Below are 17,201 nucleotides of genomic sequence, written 5' to 3'. Positions count from 1 at the left end.
TGCATATAAATTATTTGGTTAATCTCTTTCCACCCACCCCCACCTTCCCTCTGAGATTCATCAGTCTGTTTCATGCTTCTGCGTCACTGAATCTGTATTGTCCATCAGATTATTATGTTCTTTAGATTCCACATGTAAGTAAGATCATGTGATATTTGTCTTTCTCTGCCTAGCTTATTTCACGTAGCATAATATTCTCCAGGTCCATCCATACTGTCCCAAAGGGTACGAGATCCTTCTTTACAGCTGCATAGTATTCCACAGTGTGAATGTCCCACAGCTTTTTTATCCACTCATCTACTGATGGGCACTTAGGCTGTTTCCAGATCTTAGCTTTTGTAAATTACACTGCTATGAACATAGGGGTGCGTATATTCTTTCTGATTAGTGTTTCAAGATTCTTAGGTATATTCCTAGTAGTGGGGTCACTGGGTCAAAAGGCAGCTCCATTTTTAATTTTTTGAGGAACCTCCATACTGTTTTCCATAGTGGCTGCACCAGTCTGCATTCCCACCAGCAGCATACCAGGGCTCCCCTTTCTCCACATCCTCGCCAGCACATGTCATTTGTTGATTTGTTGATGGCAGCCATTGTGACAGGTGTGAAGTGAGACCTCTTTGTGGTTTGCATCTCTCTGATGATTGGCGACATTGAGCATTTTCTCATAAGTCTCTTGGCCATCTGTATGTCCTCTTTGGAGAAATGTCTATTCAGGTCCTCCGCCCATCTTTTAATTGGATTGTCTTCCTCTTCTTGAGTTGTATGAGTTCTTTGTACACTTTAGAAATTAGCCCCTTATCAGATGCATCCTTGGCAAATATGTTCTCCCATACCATGAGGTTTCTTTTTATTTTGAGGCTGATTTCTTTTGCTGTACAGAAGCTTTTTAGTTTGATGTAATCTCATTTGTTTATTTTTCTTTAGTTTCTCTTGCCCTAGGAGATGTATCAGTGAAAATTCCACTATGTGAGATGTCTATGACTTTACTGCCTATATTTTCTTCCAGGATTTTTATGGTTTTGCTACTTACATTTAGGTCTTTTATCCATTTTGAATTTATTCTTGTGTATAGAGTAAATTGGTGATCTAGTTTCATTTATTTGCATGTACCTATCCAATTTTCCCAACACCATTTATTAAAGAGGCTGTCTTTACTCATTGTATGCTCTTGCTTCCTTTGTCAAATATTAACTGACCATAATGGCTTGGGTCTGTTTCTGGGGTCTCTGTTTGGTTCCATTGATCTATGTGTCTGTTGTTGTACTAATACTAGGCTGATTTGACTACAATGGCTTTGTAGTATAATTTGATATCCAGTAAAGTGATCCCTCCAACTCTGTTCTTCTTTCTCAAGATTGCTGTAGCTATTCATGGTCTTTTTCAGTTCCATATAAATTTTTGGAATAATTTTTTCTAGCTCTGTGAAACACTGTTGGCATTTTAATAGGAATTGTATTGAATCTATAGATTGCTTTGGGTTGTTGTCATCCATTTTTAAAATAACTAATACTATATAGATATGCTAAAGAACCCTATTTAAAAATAAAATAGAAACAAAAGAAATTATAAAACAAATCTTTAACTTAAGAATTAGTTCTATTTTAAAAATTAAATGAAAGGTTATTTTAAATGGTAAATATCCCACTTCCTTAGATCTGAATTATGAATCAATTTTTATTTTATTTTATTATTATTATTTTTTTAAAGGATTCCACTGGCAGGAATCAGTGGATTTTTTTTTTTTAATATATTTTTATTGATTTCAGAGAGAGGAAAGGAGAGGGAGAGAGAGAGATAGAAACATCAATGATGAGAGAGTCATTGATCGGCTGCCAGCCCGCAACCCGGGCATGTGCCCTGACCGGGAATCGAACCCCGATTGCCTGGATCCTAGGTGGATGCTTAACTGCTGAGCCACGCCCGGCCAGGCTATGAATCAATTTTTAAAATATACTTTATTTGCAACCTCTTCTAAAGCATAATTATTACATATATTTATACAGTTTGCCGTATTTTTATATAAGTAACATCTTTTTGTTTGTGCTACTAATTCTAAATCCAAATTACTAAAATTTGATTTGTTGATTTTCCCTTAATCTTGAATTATTTCCTAGTGTCCTTTTATAGAGAAAACTGCCCGCTGTTATATTTATTAGAATGATAGTACTTAATTTTTTTTTTTTTTTATAAGTAGTTTAGCATGGCATATTGCGGTCAGCAAACTATAGCCCAAAGGCTAAATCCAGCTTGCCACCTCATTTTGGTATGACTTGTAAACTAAGAATGGGCTTTAAATTTTTTAATGGTTGGGAAAAAATAAAGTAATATTTTATAACACTCAAAAATTACATTCAGGTTTATATTATATTTAGGTTTTATAAAACCTATTATAAAATGTATTCCAATCATATTCCAGTTGAAACATTAGAGATAGTATCAAGAATATTAGTTAAATATAAGAAGAGTAAGCTACAAATTGATGAAGTGACTTTTACCAATGCTGTATATCTATGTGGTAACAATTTAGGAATTTGTGACCCATGTTTTCTGATTTTAAATTGAGTATTCTTTCTACTACATCATTTGGCATTTTTATTTTAAAATAATGTTCCTACTTGTAAAAAATTACTCATTAGAAAGTATAAATTAATTGGTAGTATCAATTTGAGTCTTAAAGTATTAATTGACAGAAAAGATTTCTGACATGATGTCCCCTAATGCATTTCTTTCTATGATAACATGCATTCCGGTTAAATATTTTTTATGAGTTGCCCAATGTAAAATTTTTATTAAAACACCTTGCTTACCCATCACGGGTATGCACGTGTTTCCATGCCCAATTGTTGCTTGCTTACTGGTCTCACAAGATAAATCGTGTCTGCACTTACATTAATTTAAGTAATTTTAAACACCTTGCTGACTGGTCACGATGGAAAAGTAGCTGGCTGCACAGATGGAAAGTTCTGGCTCAAAATAGCTGGTCAGCAAGGTTTAACAAATAATGAGTAATGTTTTCCAATCAATTGCAGGAGTATTCTTTATTTATTCAAACATTTTCTGATAGCTTGATTTATAATTATTAAATTTATTTTCAAATATTTTATATTTTCAAGACTTTCTTATCTACTGAATTTAACATTATAGTGTTCAATAGTGAAGTGATTTCATTTGCCATAGGCATGGTAAAGCTTCCTTGACTACCTCATATACATCTATAGTAGAATTTTCTTTCTATTCAAAAAAATGCTGACAGCGTTCATCAGTTTTTACCCTTATCATTATTTATGATAAAACTTAATACATTTATTGCAATACTTCTTTACCTATGAGATTTATCTAAAATTGATATTTGAGTCTTTCCAAATTAAATAAATCACTCCTCATAGTACATGTGAAAAAAAGCTATATAAAGATACACTTAAACATTTGCTGTAAAAACAATTACTTTTCTCATATTTCTGTTTTCATATTAAATATTTACTACTGACTGGCAATGAACTAACATTGAACAATATTTCTGCTTCCATACATGCTCACTAAATGTAATGTTTATTAAGATTTTAATAATTATACTATAAAACATGCTGTTCCCCCACATTCCTCTTTAATTTTATATAATTAACAACTGCCTTTTTCCTTTTTCTGTTGTTTCAGTTAAAGGATCAAGAAAGTTAAGTCTGCCAACAGATCTTAAGGCTGATCTTGGTACGGTAGGCAAAAGCCAACAATTTTAAGTTCTCTTACATTCATTTGGCTGAACATTTTTACCAACCAGTCCATGAATAACCCAAGTTTCCTCTATGGCAGTTTGATGTCTTTCCAAAAAGGCTTTCTAAAAATCACCATACAGTTCTGTTGGCAGCATTCAACATTTTGTTTAATAATCATCTTACAAAATTATGTTTTATAAATCATTATACACTAAGGTATATAATGTTTTGTTTTCTTTTTATCATGATAATGTTTTTGAGCATTAAATAGTCACGCATATGGGTCCTTTGTGACTGTTTTCATGTAAATGAGCATTGTTTTTTTATGGAATTATTTTTACACATTAGTATCATTTAGAAGTAATGCTACTTTTTAAAAGTCTGATATTTAGAAGAATGGAGCTTTGGTCATTTTTTTTATTCTAGGGAAGTTACAGAAAATTTGATTCACTTTCAGTTTTTTTTGTGGTTATCACAGCCTTATTCATGATTCTGACTCAAATAAATAAGGCTTTATTAAATAGGCCTTCATATATTTTTGTTTCAGAACTTTTATCTGCTTGTTCCAGCATGGCTTTTCTTTTTTGGAATTTAATTGAATTACCTTTTTATTCATCTCCTTTATTCTGACTTAAAGCCATAGCATTAAATCCTACTAATGTCATGGTTAAAATAACAAAAATACAATAATAAGTCTTTGCATTATTCTTAAGAATTTACAAAGGTGCTTCACACATGCTGGTAATAAATGGTAGACTGAAGATTTGAACCTAGATCACAGAACATGGTACCCAAGTTTATGGAGCATAGTCAAATACTTCATCTCATTAAATTAAATAACTGTTAGATAAATAGCTCATTAAATTTAAAATCTAGTCACAAAAAAATCTTATATGAATTTGATTAAATTAGGTATAGTATTTTTTAAATGTAAAGCTCTAATGTAATAAACTAATTATCATTAGCTCAATAAATTATCATTAGTTTAATAAATAAATTATGAAGTCAATTAGTATTTTACTAGTAAATTGACATCAAAGGAAGAATCAACATTATAGTTTCATTATTGACCTTATACTATGTGTCAGACACTATTCTATCTGAAGTGTACATATTATCTGAAATAAGGTAGGTGACAGTGTTCCCACTTTACAAATGAATAGGTTAAGGCTATGAAAAATTCAGATTTGCCTATTGTGTGGCCTATAGCTACAACAAGTAGCAAAACTGAATTTAAATATATATCATTGCAAAGCTTATAATCTTATAACTACCTATCATTTTGTATAGCATGTACTGTGACAGATGTCAATGAAGACTATTTAAAAAGTAACACTTTTCTCTAGAAAACTATGCATTCTGATATTCACATAATTTCCACAATCATAATATTTTTTCTAGACTATTGAAAAGGAAAAAGAAAAAAGAAAGAGAACTTCCAGCCTACTTTTATATTTTTAGAAGTAGCAAAGAAATCTTAGTTGTAGTTCTAATCTGGAGGTCAGTTAAACATATTAATAAACAATTTCTACCAGTGTCAGTCTCACCAAGTCTCTGATTATCTCCCTCCCAATTGCTTCATTCTCACACTATTTTCATACATACTTTAAGCAAAGATGAATTATGAAAACTCAGATATATATAAAAGATAAAATAATCAAGTGCTTGCTATTTACTAAAGGATATTTTGTACTTAAAAGGGTTCACCATAATATTTTATTAAATCTCTCTTTTTAAATATGTAATCAATATAATTTTATTTTTAAAACTTATTTCCCACAAGTTTCCAGAAAAAAAAATTATAAGGCTTCTGAAAAAGGACAAACGTTCTGCCTGTGTGTAAGTTCTTCCAGTATAAATCCTGGGTGTAAAGTATACCTTGGGTTGCCTGTAACGTGCTTTATGAAGACATGCCATAGTGTATAATCCATTAATGAAGGAGGAAGGTGTTTAAGACTATTGCATAGGCAAATGAGGACCTGAAGGAGGATAACAACAATGAAAATGAACAGGAGAGAAGGAATTGCCATGGGAGACGTGACAACTGATGGGACTGGGAACAGTGAGGGAAGAGGGCATAGAAGTGAAAGATGACTACAGAGCATTGAGAATGGCTCTCAGGGAGAATACCTGATTTGAGAGGAAAGGAAAATGAGTTTGAGTCATAGGGACACATCCGTGTTAACCATTCAGCAAGCAATTAGAAATGTAGGGCTGCAGTGTAGGGGGGAATCTGAAGCCCAAATTAATAAATAACATTCATCTATGTAAAGGTACTAGTGACTGTGTATATGAGCTGTTCACTAAAGACAAATGTTGATACTAATGTAACTTTTTTGTTATGACAATCCTTAACAGGAATAGTATAACAGTAACAATAAAATAATAGTGATAGTGAAAACCTCATACATTGGTTGCTTATGCAATTAGAACCCTTAAGTAGTTAGCATTTTATAAAGTAATTGCCAGATTCATGAGAAAATGCTTTATAACTAACATTTTTATATTTAGTGAAAAACTATCTTTTCATTTTTTAAAAAAAGCACAGACATTTCTCTTTCCTAATAAACTATATTTTAAATTTAAAAAAAACCTAAAAATGAATCAGTTTTATAGAATTCAAGCCTTGGTGGCACATAACACTGTGAATATTGTTATATATGCATCATCGAATACTATAAATGAAACACAGGCCCCCATGAGGTCTGAAAAACAAAAATCTACTATAGGATGTTACCTAGCTAGTGAAAAGATGCATGGAGAAGCCATAGTCAAAGGACAAGTAGTGAATATTGAATTTATTTATTTAATTGTAGAACTAAAGTTAAACAACACTAGAAATCTGATTATAAAATAGAATGTAAACTTAAAATCCATAACAATATAGAAATAACAGTGTAATTTTAAAATTGAGAGGTGGAGAGTAGTAAGGAAGTTGCCAACAAAAGATTTAATGATTCTGTGACTAAATTTGGTGGTGAATTAAGAGCAAAGACAAATAGAGGAAGAGGAATTCTACTAATTTTACCTTTTATAAAGTGAAAACAATTGCTATTCTGCATAGATAACAATTTAAGAAGAATTAAGAATATATCTTCAATGAAACTACTTGAAAAAATAAAAATATCCCAGACCTTCAAAAATTAGGCAAAGAATAAATACATATAAAATAAAATACAGACCCGATAGTGTAAGGGTGGCAGAACGGAACAGAGCCTGTCATGCTGACTGACCAGTCTTCAAATTCTCTGCTCTGAGCCTGTCATGGCTGCCCTGACCCCAGCTTTCTACCTTCAGGAAACACCAAGAATATTGTCCCCTCAGTAATTTTTCCTAAAGCCAACCACTTGTCAATGCCTGGAAGAGGGATCATACTCAGATTGCCCTTAGCCATGAAGTTCACATCTATAAGAAGAATGGGAGCCAGTGTGTGAAACCCCATGATCTCGAGGAGCACAATGGATACATCACAGGTATTGACCAGGCTCTCATGCACAATCACATTATCCTTTGCAGGAGTCAGAAAGATGGTGTCTGGAAGCTAACCCTGGTGATCTTGAGAATTAATCATGCAGCCACCTTTGTGAAGTGGTTCCCTCTAGAGAACAAATTTGCTGTGGATTCTGAAGCACAATTCATTTCGGTTTTGTTACATCAGTATGAAAATGACAAGTGGGTAAGCAAGCACATTAAAAAGCAAGTGCATTCAAAAGTTTTCAGTTTGGATTGACATCCCAACAATTTGTGCTGGCACTAGGATGGTGTGACTGCAAATGAAGAGTGCTTCTGTATCATTAAAGTGGATGAAAAGCCAACCAGTATGACATGGGACAGCAAAATGCATTTTGGTTAGCTCATGTCAGTTTGGTAGCATTGGAGGATGGATCCCAGGTTCAGCTTCTCTGCCAGTGGAAGCTCTCTGGACTGGGTCAGCCGTGGCAGCCCCTGTCCATTGTTGATGCCTCAAACAGTGTTCAGCTTTCAGTCTGAAACAGAATTTTTGCTACTCCTGAGTGTGTTATTTGTCTCAGAGAATAGTGTTGTAACTGTTGGCCATCACTACTGCCGAGTGCTCTTTAATTAAGACAACCATGGCTGCTTGACCTTAGTTTCCTAAATAGACATTCCAAAACATAGTATCCAGCTCAACATGTTAATCATGGAACACTTCCACAACATGGACAAGAGTCACAATTGCGGACCACAATACAGTCTCAGAGATGCTGCACCAGAATAGCATCACTCAAGAACCTATTTATGACGTGGATAAAAAAAGTTATTGGATATTTTACTCTATAGGAACTGATGGGACAATGGCAATTTGGGATTTTAAGACCTCAAATCTCCTATCTAGGGCCTTGTGATCTAGCATGACAGACTACAACTGATTGCAGCTCTGTCACTTGCATGATAGAGAAGAAAGCCAACCACAAGGAAACACTGAAGACAGATATCATGTAAATATCATTTGTCTGTTTTGTTTTAATACAATTGGTGAAAGTGTTGGATTTTTAAAACATTAGTCTTTTAAAATTTTGTTTGGTTGTTTTACTGTTTCATTCCATTCTTGAGCAAACTCTTTTAGCAATTCATTACAGAAAATTATCATATTAATTTAAGGGGGGTGGAGTGGGTTGGATGTAAATTATCTCCCAGAAAATTCAGTAAAAATACTAAATATGATTTTTAAAATGACAGAATCAAGATGAAATGTCTCTCATGTCAATGGATGTAAGTAAAATAATTCACCTTTTATAAGAAAAAGGCTTTCAGCATGTATCACAGACAAAATCCAACAAGAGAAACATCTAAAGCAGTGATTCAAAGGTTAGTAGTAGGACTTATTAGGCAACTACTAGAAAAACTAAAACAGGAGTTATGATGTTAATATCAAAGTTGAGTTCAAGGCAAAATACATCAAATTAGAAAAGTGCTTATATTTACTATCTACAATGACACGTTTTTTACAAATTTTAATAAACCAAATAATGTAGGGTTAGCAGTTGTATGTCAAAACTATAGGAATATAAGAAACAAGAATAAACAAATACAATAATGAGAGATTTTAACATAAATTAATGACAACTCAAGAAGATAAAAAGACCACAGAGGAGCAAAGAAATATAATTTACATAGATTAATTTAATATACCTTGACTTTGTATGTTGAAAATGTTATTTTGAAGTACACATAGAAAAATTTACAAAATTTAAACTATTAAATTCACAAAGGAGATCTCAGTATTTAAAAGTAAAATATTACAAACCACATTCTTTAATCACAAATTAATGACATAAATTAATAATAAATAGATTTTAAAACTCAAACAACTCTTGGGCCTGTTTCTGACTTAAATGAGTAGCTAGGTTTTTTTAATATCCTCAGTAATATCATGGATCAAGAACACTGAAAATTATAGACTAGGTGTCTATAAAATAGTTAGCAACTACAAAACTATTTACCCATAGAACAAAAACGGGAGCTAGAGAAAAAATTCCAGACTGCATAAAGAAATCTAATACTAAGAAAGAGAACAAAAAATTAATTACTGCAACAGTTCATTGCAGATCAAATTAATTTTATTAAAAGAATATAAAGTCTTTAAAACTAAGACTTTTTATGATACTCAAAAAGTGTAGAAAAATAACTAATTTTTTAAAAGATCAAGAAATAGTACAAGCACAAATAAAGAAACCCAAGGAAGAATCTTGAATAATAATGAACAAATAGAGTTTATCAATAAAGAAACAAACTATAAAAAGGAACCAAGTAGAAAATCTGAAGCTAAAAATTACAGTAGGTAAAACAAAAAATTCACCAGAAAGGTTCAACAGCAGCTTTGAGCAGGCAGAATAAATTGGCCAACTTGAAAAATAGTACAATTGAAATTATTGACTCAGAGAAACAAAAAGAAAATGAACCAAAGGTAAGAGACTTGTGAAACACCATCAGGTGTACCAGCATATTATGGAAACACCTGAAGGAGAAAAGACCAAAGGGGAAGAAAGAATATTTGAAGAAATGATGCCTAAAATTTCCAAACTTGAGGAAAGACGTACATCTACACTTCAAGAAATTCGATGAATTTCAAATATGAAAAACTCAGAGACCTACACTGGGAGACATTACAATCAAACTTTACAAAGAAGATTTTTAAAGTACCATTAGAGAAGTGACTCATCATGTATAAGGGATCCTTATAATATTTATAGCCAATTTCACAAAATAGGCCAGAGGCAGTGGCATGACATATTTAAAGTGCTAAAAGAAAATAAAAACTGTCAAAGAATTCTATATCTACACTTGAAACTAATACAAAAATAAAATTGGGAGAAAAAAAAGATTCTATATCTGGCAAAATTTTTCTCAAAAAATGAAAGAGATTCATCCGTCTGATGTGTGGGGAGAGATTAACCAAGAAGTTGTATGCATATATGCATAACCCATAGGCACAACAATAGTGTGGTGAAGGCCTGGTGGGGGGAGTGAGGAGTGGAGAGGGTCAGTGAGGAAAAAAAAGGGGACATCTGTAATACTTTCAACAATAAAATAAACTTTAAAAAAATGAAAGAGAAATTAAGACATTCCCAGATAAGCAAAGCAAAGAGAGTTGATCACTAGTAGATTCTCCCTACAAGAAATACTAAAGGGAGTTCTGCAGACTGAAATGAAAGGACACTAGACAGTAACTTGAAGCCATGTAGAGAAGTAAAGAACACTGGTAAAGGTGACTACCTAGGTAGATATAAAAGCCAGTATTACTATATTTTTTTTTACTTTTTAACTCCTCTTTTTTCCAACACATTTTAAGAGATAAGTTAATAAAACAATAATTATAAATCCTTCTTAATGTGTATACAATGTACAATGATAATAAAATAACAGCAGCATAAGGGAAGGTGATGAAGCTATATAGAAGCAGAGTTTTGTATACTATTGAAGTTAAGTTGGTATCAATTCAAAATAGGTTGTTATAAACTTAGGATGTGAATTGTAATCACCAGAGTAACCATTAAGAAAATAACTAAAAACTGTACATAAAAGGAAATGTGGAAGGAATAAAGGTATACCAGGGGAAAATAAATCAAACAAAAAAGAAAGCAAAATTGGAGCAACTCACGAACAACAAAAGATATACTTCTAGAAAACAAATAGAAAAATGTTAGAAGTGCTTCCTTAGTGTCAATCACTTTAAATATAAATGAATTAAACTCACCAATTAAAAGACAGAGATTGGCAGACTAGATTAAAAATACATATAATCCAAATGAATGTTGTCTACAAGAAACTTATTTTAGATCAAAATACACAAATAGGTTGAAATTAAAAGTATAAAAAAAGATACTCCATGCAGATAGTAACAAAAAGGCAGCTTGGGTAGCAATATTAATATCAGGCAAAGCATACTTTACGTGAAAAAATTATTATAAGAGACAAAGAAGGACATTATATATTTATAAAAGCGTCAATTTGTTGGGAAGATACCACAGTTGTAAACAAATACACACCAAACAGCAGAGCCCAAAATATATAAAGCAAATATCCACAGAATTGAAGAAAGAATTAGATATTTCAACAATAATACTTGGAGACATCAATAGCCTACTTTCATTAATGGACAGAAAATATAGATGGAAGATCAAAAAAGAAATAGAGTACTTTAGTGACACTAAAAACCAACTAGCCTTAAAAGACATATATAGAGTATTCTTCACAACAACAGTAGAATACATATTCTTCTCAAGTGTACATGGAACATTCTCCAGGATAGAACATATTTTAGGACACAAAACAAGTTTCAATAAATTTAAAAAGATTAAAATCACTCAAAGTTTTCTCTCTAACCACAATGGAATGAAACTAGAAATCAGAAGTAAATTGGAAAATTCACAAGATTTAAAAATTAAACAGCACACTTTTAAACAACCAATGGGTCTAAGAGGAAATCACAAGGGGAATTCAAGATACTTTGAAACAAATTAAAACAAAAAGCAAAATTTATAGGTTACACCAAAAACACAGCTCAGAGGGAAATTTGTAGCTATAAATGGCTATATTAAAAAGAAAATCAAATCAATAGCCTGACTCTACACCTTAACAAACTAGGAAAGAAGAGCAAATTAAACCCAAAGCTAACAGAAGGAAATAATATAGAGAGAAGAGAAACAAAGTAAAGAATAGGAAAACAATAACTGACAAAACCAAAAACTGGTTCTTTGAAAAGATCAACAAATTGATAAATCTTTACCTAGACTAAGAAAAAAAGGAGAGAAGATGCAAAAATTTAAAAAATGAAAGTGGGGACATTGCTATCATCCTTATGGAAATAAGAGGATTATAAGAGAATACTATGATCACTTATATGCCAAATTAATAACCTAGATGTCATAGGCAAATTCTTAGAAATACATGAGTTATCAAAACTGACTGAAGAAGAGAGAAAATCTGAACATATATATAACAAGTGAAAACACTGACTTGGCACTCAAAAACCTCCTGACAAAGAAAAGTCCAGGATGACATGGCTTTGCTGGTTAATTCTACCAAATATTTAAAGAATTAACACCAATCCTTCTCAAACTCTTCCAAGAGATAGAAGAGGAGGGAACATTTCCTAACTGTTTCTATGACATCAGCATTATCCTGGTTTTAAAAAGCTAGACAAAGAACACAGAAAATAAAATTAGAGACCAGCATCTTTTATGAATACAAATGCAAGAATTCTTAACAAAACACTAGCAAACAAAATCAACAGCATATTAAAAGGACTAAATACCATGACTGAGTGGGATTTATCACAAAAACAAAAGAAAAGAAATAATGTAAAAATCATACTAATAGAATGAAGGGGGGGAACACACGATCATCTCAATTGATGCACAAAAAGCATTTGACAAAATGGAACACCCTTTTATGATAAAATACTCAGAAAACTAGGAATAGAAGAGAACTTACTCAATTCAATAATGGGCATTCATGAAAAACCCTCAGACAGCATCCTGCTCAATGATAAAAAACTGAAATCTTTCCTCCAGAATAAGACAAGAATGTCCATTTTCACCACTTCTGTATTGTAACAAAAGTTACATATTGCAATAAAAGCCACAGAAATTAGGCGAGAAAAAGAAATAAAAGGTATACAAAATGGAAAAGAAGTGAAACTATCCTTATTAACAGATGGTATGATCCTATATATAGAAAATCCCAAAGACTCTACAAAAGAACACCTATAACTAATTTATGAATTAAGCAATATTGCAGAGTATAAGATAAACACAAAAATCAGTTGTGTTTTTATACATCAAGAATGAATGTTTTGAAAAAGAATTTTTTTTCTCGTGTATTTCTTCAAAGATTGAAACTTATTCCAAATAATGCTTGTACTTTTTCAAGACATAACATAAAATCAATACATTTATAAATGGTAATAGAAAACCATTATTGGAACAGTGTAGTTGGGGGTTTTTTTTGGTTTTTTGGGTTCTTTTTAGTTTTAGTGTTTTGTTTTTTAATTTATCTTTCTTGTTGAAAGTATTACAGATGCCTCCTTTTTTCCCCATTTACCCCTTCCACCTCACACCCACTCCCTGCCCCAGGCCTGCACCACACTATTGTCTGTGTCCATAGGTTATGCATATATGCATATAAATTCTTTGGTTAATTAATCTCTCCCCACCCACCTCCACCTTCCCTCCAAGATTCATTATTCTGTTCCATGCTTCTACGTCACTGTGAAAAAGAATTTTTTTAAAAATTCCATTTACAAGTCTTCAAAAGAATAAAATACCTAGAAATGAATTTAATCAAGGAGGTGTAATACTTCTACACTGAAAACTACAAAGAACTGCTGAAAGCAATTAAATAAGATAAATAAATACAAAAACATTACTTGGAAGACTTAATTTTGTTTATATATCAATACCACCCAAAAAAATCAAATAGATTCAGTGCAGTTTCTACCAAAATACCACTAGCCCTTTTTTCTGCAGAATGAAAGATCTTATCCTAATATTTATGTAGAAATGCCAGAGCAGGAACAGCAAAAATAATATTGAGAAAGAAGAAGAAAGTTGGAAGACTTATACTTCCCAATTTCAAAACTTTCTGCAGTAATCAAAACAGTGTGGTACTGGCATAAAGACAGACATATAGACGAATGGAATAGATTTGAAAGTCCAGAAATAAAACCATACATCTCTGACCAATTGATTTCCAACAAGTTACCAGGACAATTCAGTGGTGGTAAAATACTCTCTTAAACAAATGGTACTAAGAAAACTGGAAATCCATGTGCAAAAGAATGGAGATGGGTCTATGACTTAACTTTTAAGATCTGAAACTCTTAGAAGAAAACGTAAGGGAAAATCTTCATGACCTTGAATTTGGCAATGGATTCTTAGATATGACACTACAAACACTATCCCCAAAAGAAAAAAAAAATGGTAAATTCAACTTCATCAAAATTAAAAACTTTGGCACATCAAAGTACATTCTTTAGAAAGTGAAATGACAAACTATAGAGAAAAATGTGAAAATCATGTCTGATAAGGGTCTACTATCCACAGAGAACTCTTGAGGTTCCACAACAAATAACTTGATTCAAAAATAGCCAAAGACTTGTACAGACAGTTCTCCAAAGACAATACATAACGTTTTGGTCAACAGTGGACCACATATACAATGGTAGTTTCATAAGATTATAATGGATTATAAGCAAAATTTGTTTGCAGTGTTGAGGGAAACAGCTAAATCCAACTGTAGTGTTGAATTTACTGCTAGCTCTGGGTGGTTTAAATAGATGACAATGCTCAACATGCTGTCCATCTGCCCTGTGCCTGCTCACAGCTGCAGCCCGGGAACAACTGCAGTTGGGGCTGGGAATCGAGCCTGCAACTTAGTTATGTGCCCTTGGCCGGAATCAAACCTGGGACCCTTCAGTCCTCGGCTGACACTCTAACCACTGAGCAGATTGGCTAGGGAATGGATAGTCTCTTCAATAAATGGTGTTGGGAAAATTGGACAGCCACATGCAAAAGAATGAAACAGAACCACTATATTCCATATACAAAAATTGACTAAAAATGGATTAAAGACTTGAATGTAAGACCTAAAACAATAAATCGAGAAAAAATAGGAGGTAAGCTCCTTGACATTGACCTTGGCAATAATTTTTTGGATTTGACACCAAAGGCAAAGGAAACAGAAGCAAAAATTAAAAAGTGGGGCTACATCAACCTAAAACATTTTTGTACTGCAAAGGAAACAGTCAACAAAATGAAAAGGCAACCTATGGAATGGGAGAAAATATTTGCAAGTCATAAAGGATTAATATTCAAAAGGACCTGAATAGACAGCTCTCCAAAGAGGACCTACAGATGGCCAAGGGACTTATGAGAACATGCTCAATGTCGCTAATCATCAGAGAGATGCAAATTAAAACCACAGTGAGGTCTCACTTCACACCTGTCAGAATGGCTACCATCAGCAAATCAATAAATGACATATGCTGGCGAGGGTGTGGAGAAGGGAACCCTGGTAAACTGCTGGTGGGAATGCAGACTGGTGCAGCCACTGTGGAAAACAGTATGGAGGTTCCTCAAAAAATTAAAAATGGAGCTGCCTTTTGACCCAGTGATCCCACTTCTAGGAATATATCCTAAGAATCCTGAAACACTAATCAGAAAGAATATATGCACCCCTATGTTCATAGCAGGGCAATTTACAAAAGCTAAGATCAGTAGATGAGTGGATAAAAAAGCTGTGGGGCATTCACACCATGGAATACTATGCAGCTGTAAAGAAGGATCTCGTATCCTGGAGAATATTATGCTAAGTGAAATAAGCCAGGCAGAGAAAGACAAACATCACATGATCTCACATGGAATCTAAAGAACTTAATAAACTGATGAACAGAAATGATTCAATGACATAGAAGCATGGATCAGACAAATAAACCTCGGAGGGATGGAGGAGGGTGAGTGGGTGGAGGGGGAGAGATTAACCAAAGAATTTATATGCACATATGCACAACCCAAGGACACAGACAATGGTGTGGAGAGGGACTGGGGAGGGGGATGGGACCGGGTGGAATGGGTCATTGGGGAGAAAAAGGGACATCTGTAATATTTTGAACAAAAATAAATAAAATAAATATTCAAAATATACAAAGAAATCATACAACTCAACAGCAAAGTAAAAATCTGATTTCAAAATGGGAAGAGAAACTGCATACTCTTCAATAAAGACATACAGATGGCCAACAGGTACATGAAAAGGTGCTCAACATACTAATCAGAAAAATGCAAATCAAAACCACGGGATAATACCTCACACCTGTTAGAATGGATATCATCAAAAAGAAATAGTATTGGTGAGTATGTGGAGAAGGGAAACTCTACTGGTGGGAATGTAAACTGGTATAGTCACTATGAAAAACAGTATGGAGGTTCCTTAAAATATTAAAAATAGACCTACCATATGATCCAGCTATTCCACTTCTGAGTATATATGCAAATGAAATGAAAACAGGATATCAAAAAAATATCTGCACTCCCGTGTTCATTTCAGCATTATTGACAATAACAAAGATATGGAAACATCCTAAGTGCCCATGTCCATGAATTGATGAATGGATAACTAAAAATAACTCAACTCCAGCGTGGTTAGGAATTGTTTTTGGCTACAAAGCATCTGAGTATACCTGGAAGTTTCTCCCTGAGAGTTTGAGCTGCCTAGTATCTTTTAATAAATTCTTTTCCTGCTTAAGCAAATTAATCAAGCAAACAACCAACATTAAATCAATCAACAAACCAACTTGTCCTCCCACTAGGGTTACATAACCAATGATTTAAGAAGGAAGAGGAGGGAAAGAAGAGTTATCTATCACTTAACAATAAAAGTAAGCAAAGGCAAAATAATGAGTTTTCAAACATTTTAACCAATTAATACCGGCTGTATTTTATATGGTTAAATGTAATCTTTATTTCATTTACTTTCATTAGTTTTAAAAGCCAACACTTACTTTGATTTAGCATTATGTTCAACATTTATTTCCCCCCAGAATCACCCTCTATGGCACAGGCATAATATACTTTTTTTCTTCTACTTTTTACTTTCTAGGAATTGTATAGTGTATTAAAAAGTGTGTTTAACCTGACTAGTTTATGAAGTGTTAAATTAAATCTTCATTTATATTCTATTAAGCTTTCCCAAGGGATATATTAAAAATAATTTCAATTGTATTCAAAAAGCCATTTTTCAGTAAATCATTGTATCTTTATACAATTAAAAACATTAAATCAAATCTTGATGTAAAGGCACAATAGAATCAGCTAATTTAAAGAAGCTTGTAAAATTTTAAAATTTGGGTATCTTTCTGTAAAATAAAGAATAACAATTTCCCTTTTGCTTTAATGTGCTTATTGTTTTACAGTTGCATTTTTAGAATGTTGAATTTTCTCTGTGTAGCATAGAGCTCCAGACCTGGGCTAA

General features: G+C 32.7%; 1 protein-coding gene across 7 annotated transcripts in view; it reads left to right on the top strand.

Annotated features, from left to right (window-relative positions):
* The window catches only part of STXBP5L (syntaxin binding protein 5L), a 171,748-nt gene that overhangs the window by 130,006 nt on the left and 24,541 nt on the right, over positions 1-17,201 (top strand). For 3 of the 7 annotated variants that reach the window (XM_081138283.1, XM_081138279.1, XM_081138280.1), the window contains one exon: positions 3,655-3,705. The exons of the other annotated variants lie outside the window; for them this stretch is intronic. In XM_081138283.1, the coding sequence (XP_080994409.1) occupies positions 3,655-3,705 (51 nt within the window). The remainder of the gene's footprint in view (positions 1-3,654; positions 3,706-17,201) is intronic. 7 annotated transcript variants of the gene reach the window in all.

The sequence above is a fragment of the Miniopterus schreibersii genome (genome assembly GCF_964146895.1).
Source record: "Miniopterus schreibersii genome assembly, chromosome: 5".
Taxonomy (NCBI): Eukaryota; Metazoa; Chordata; class Mammalia; order Chiroptera; family Miniopteridae; genus Miniopterus; species Miniopterus schreibersii.
Note: the sequence above shows the minus strand (reverse complement) of the source record. Positions and strands in the feature narration are given on the sequence as shown.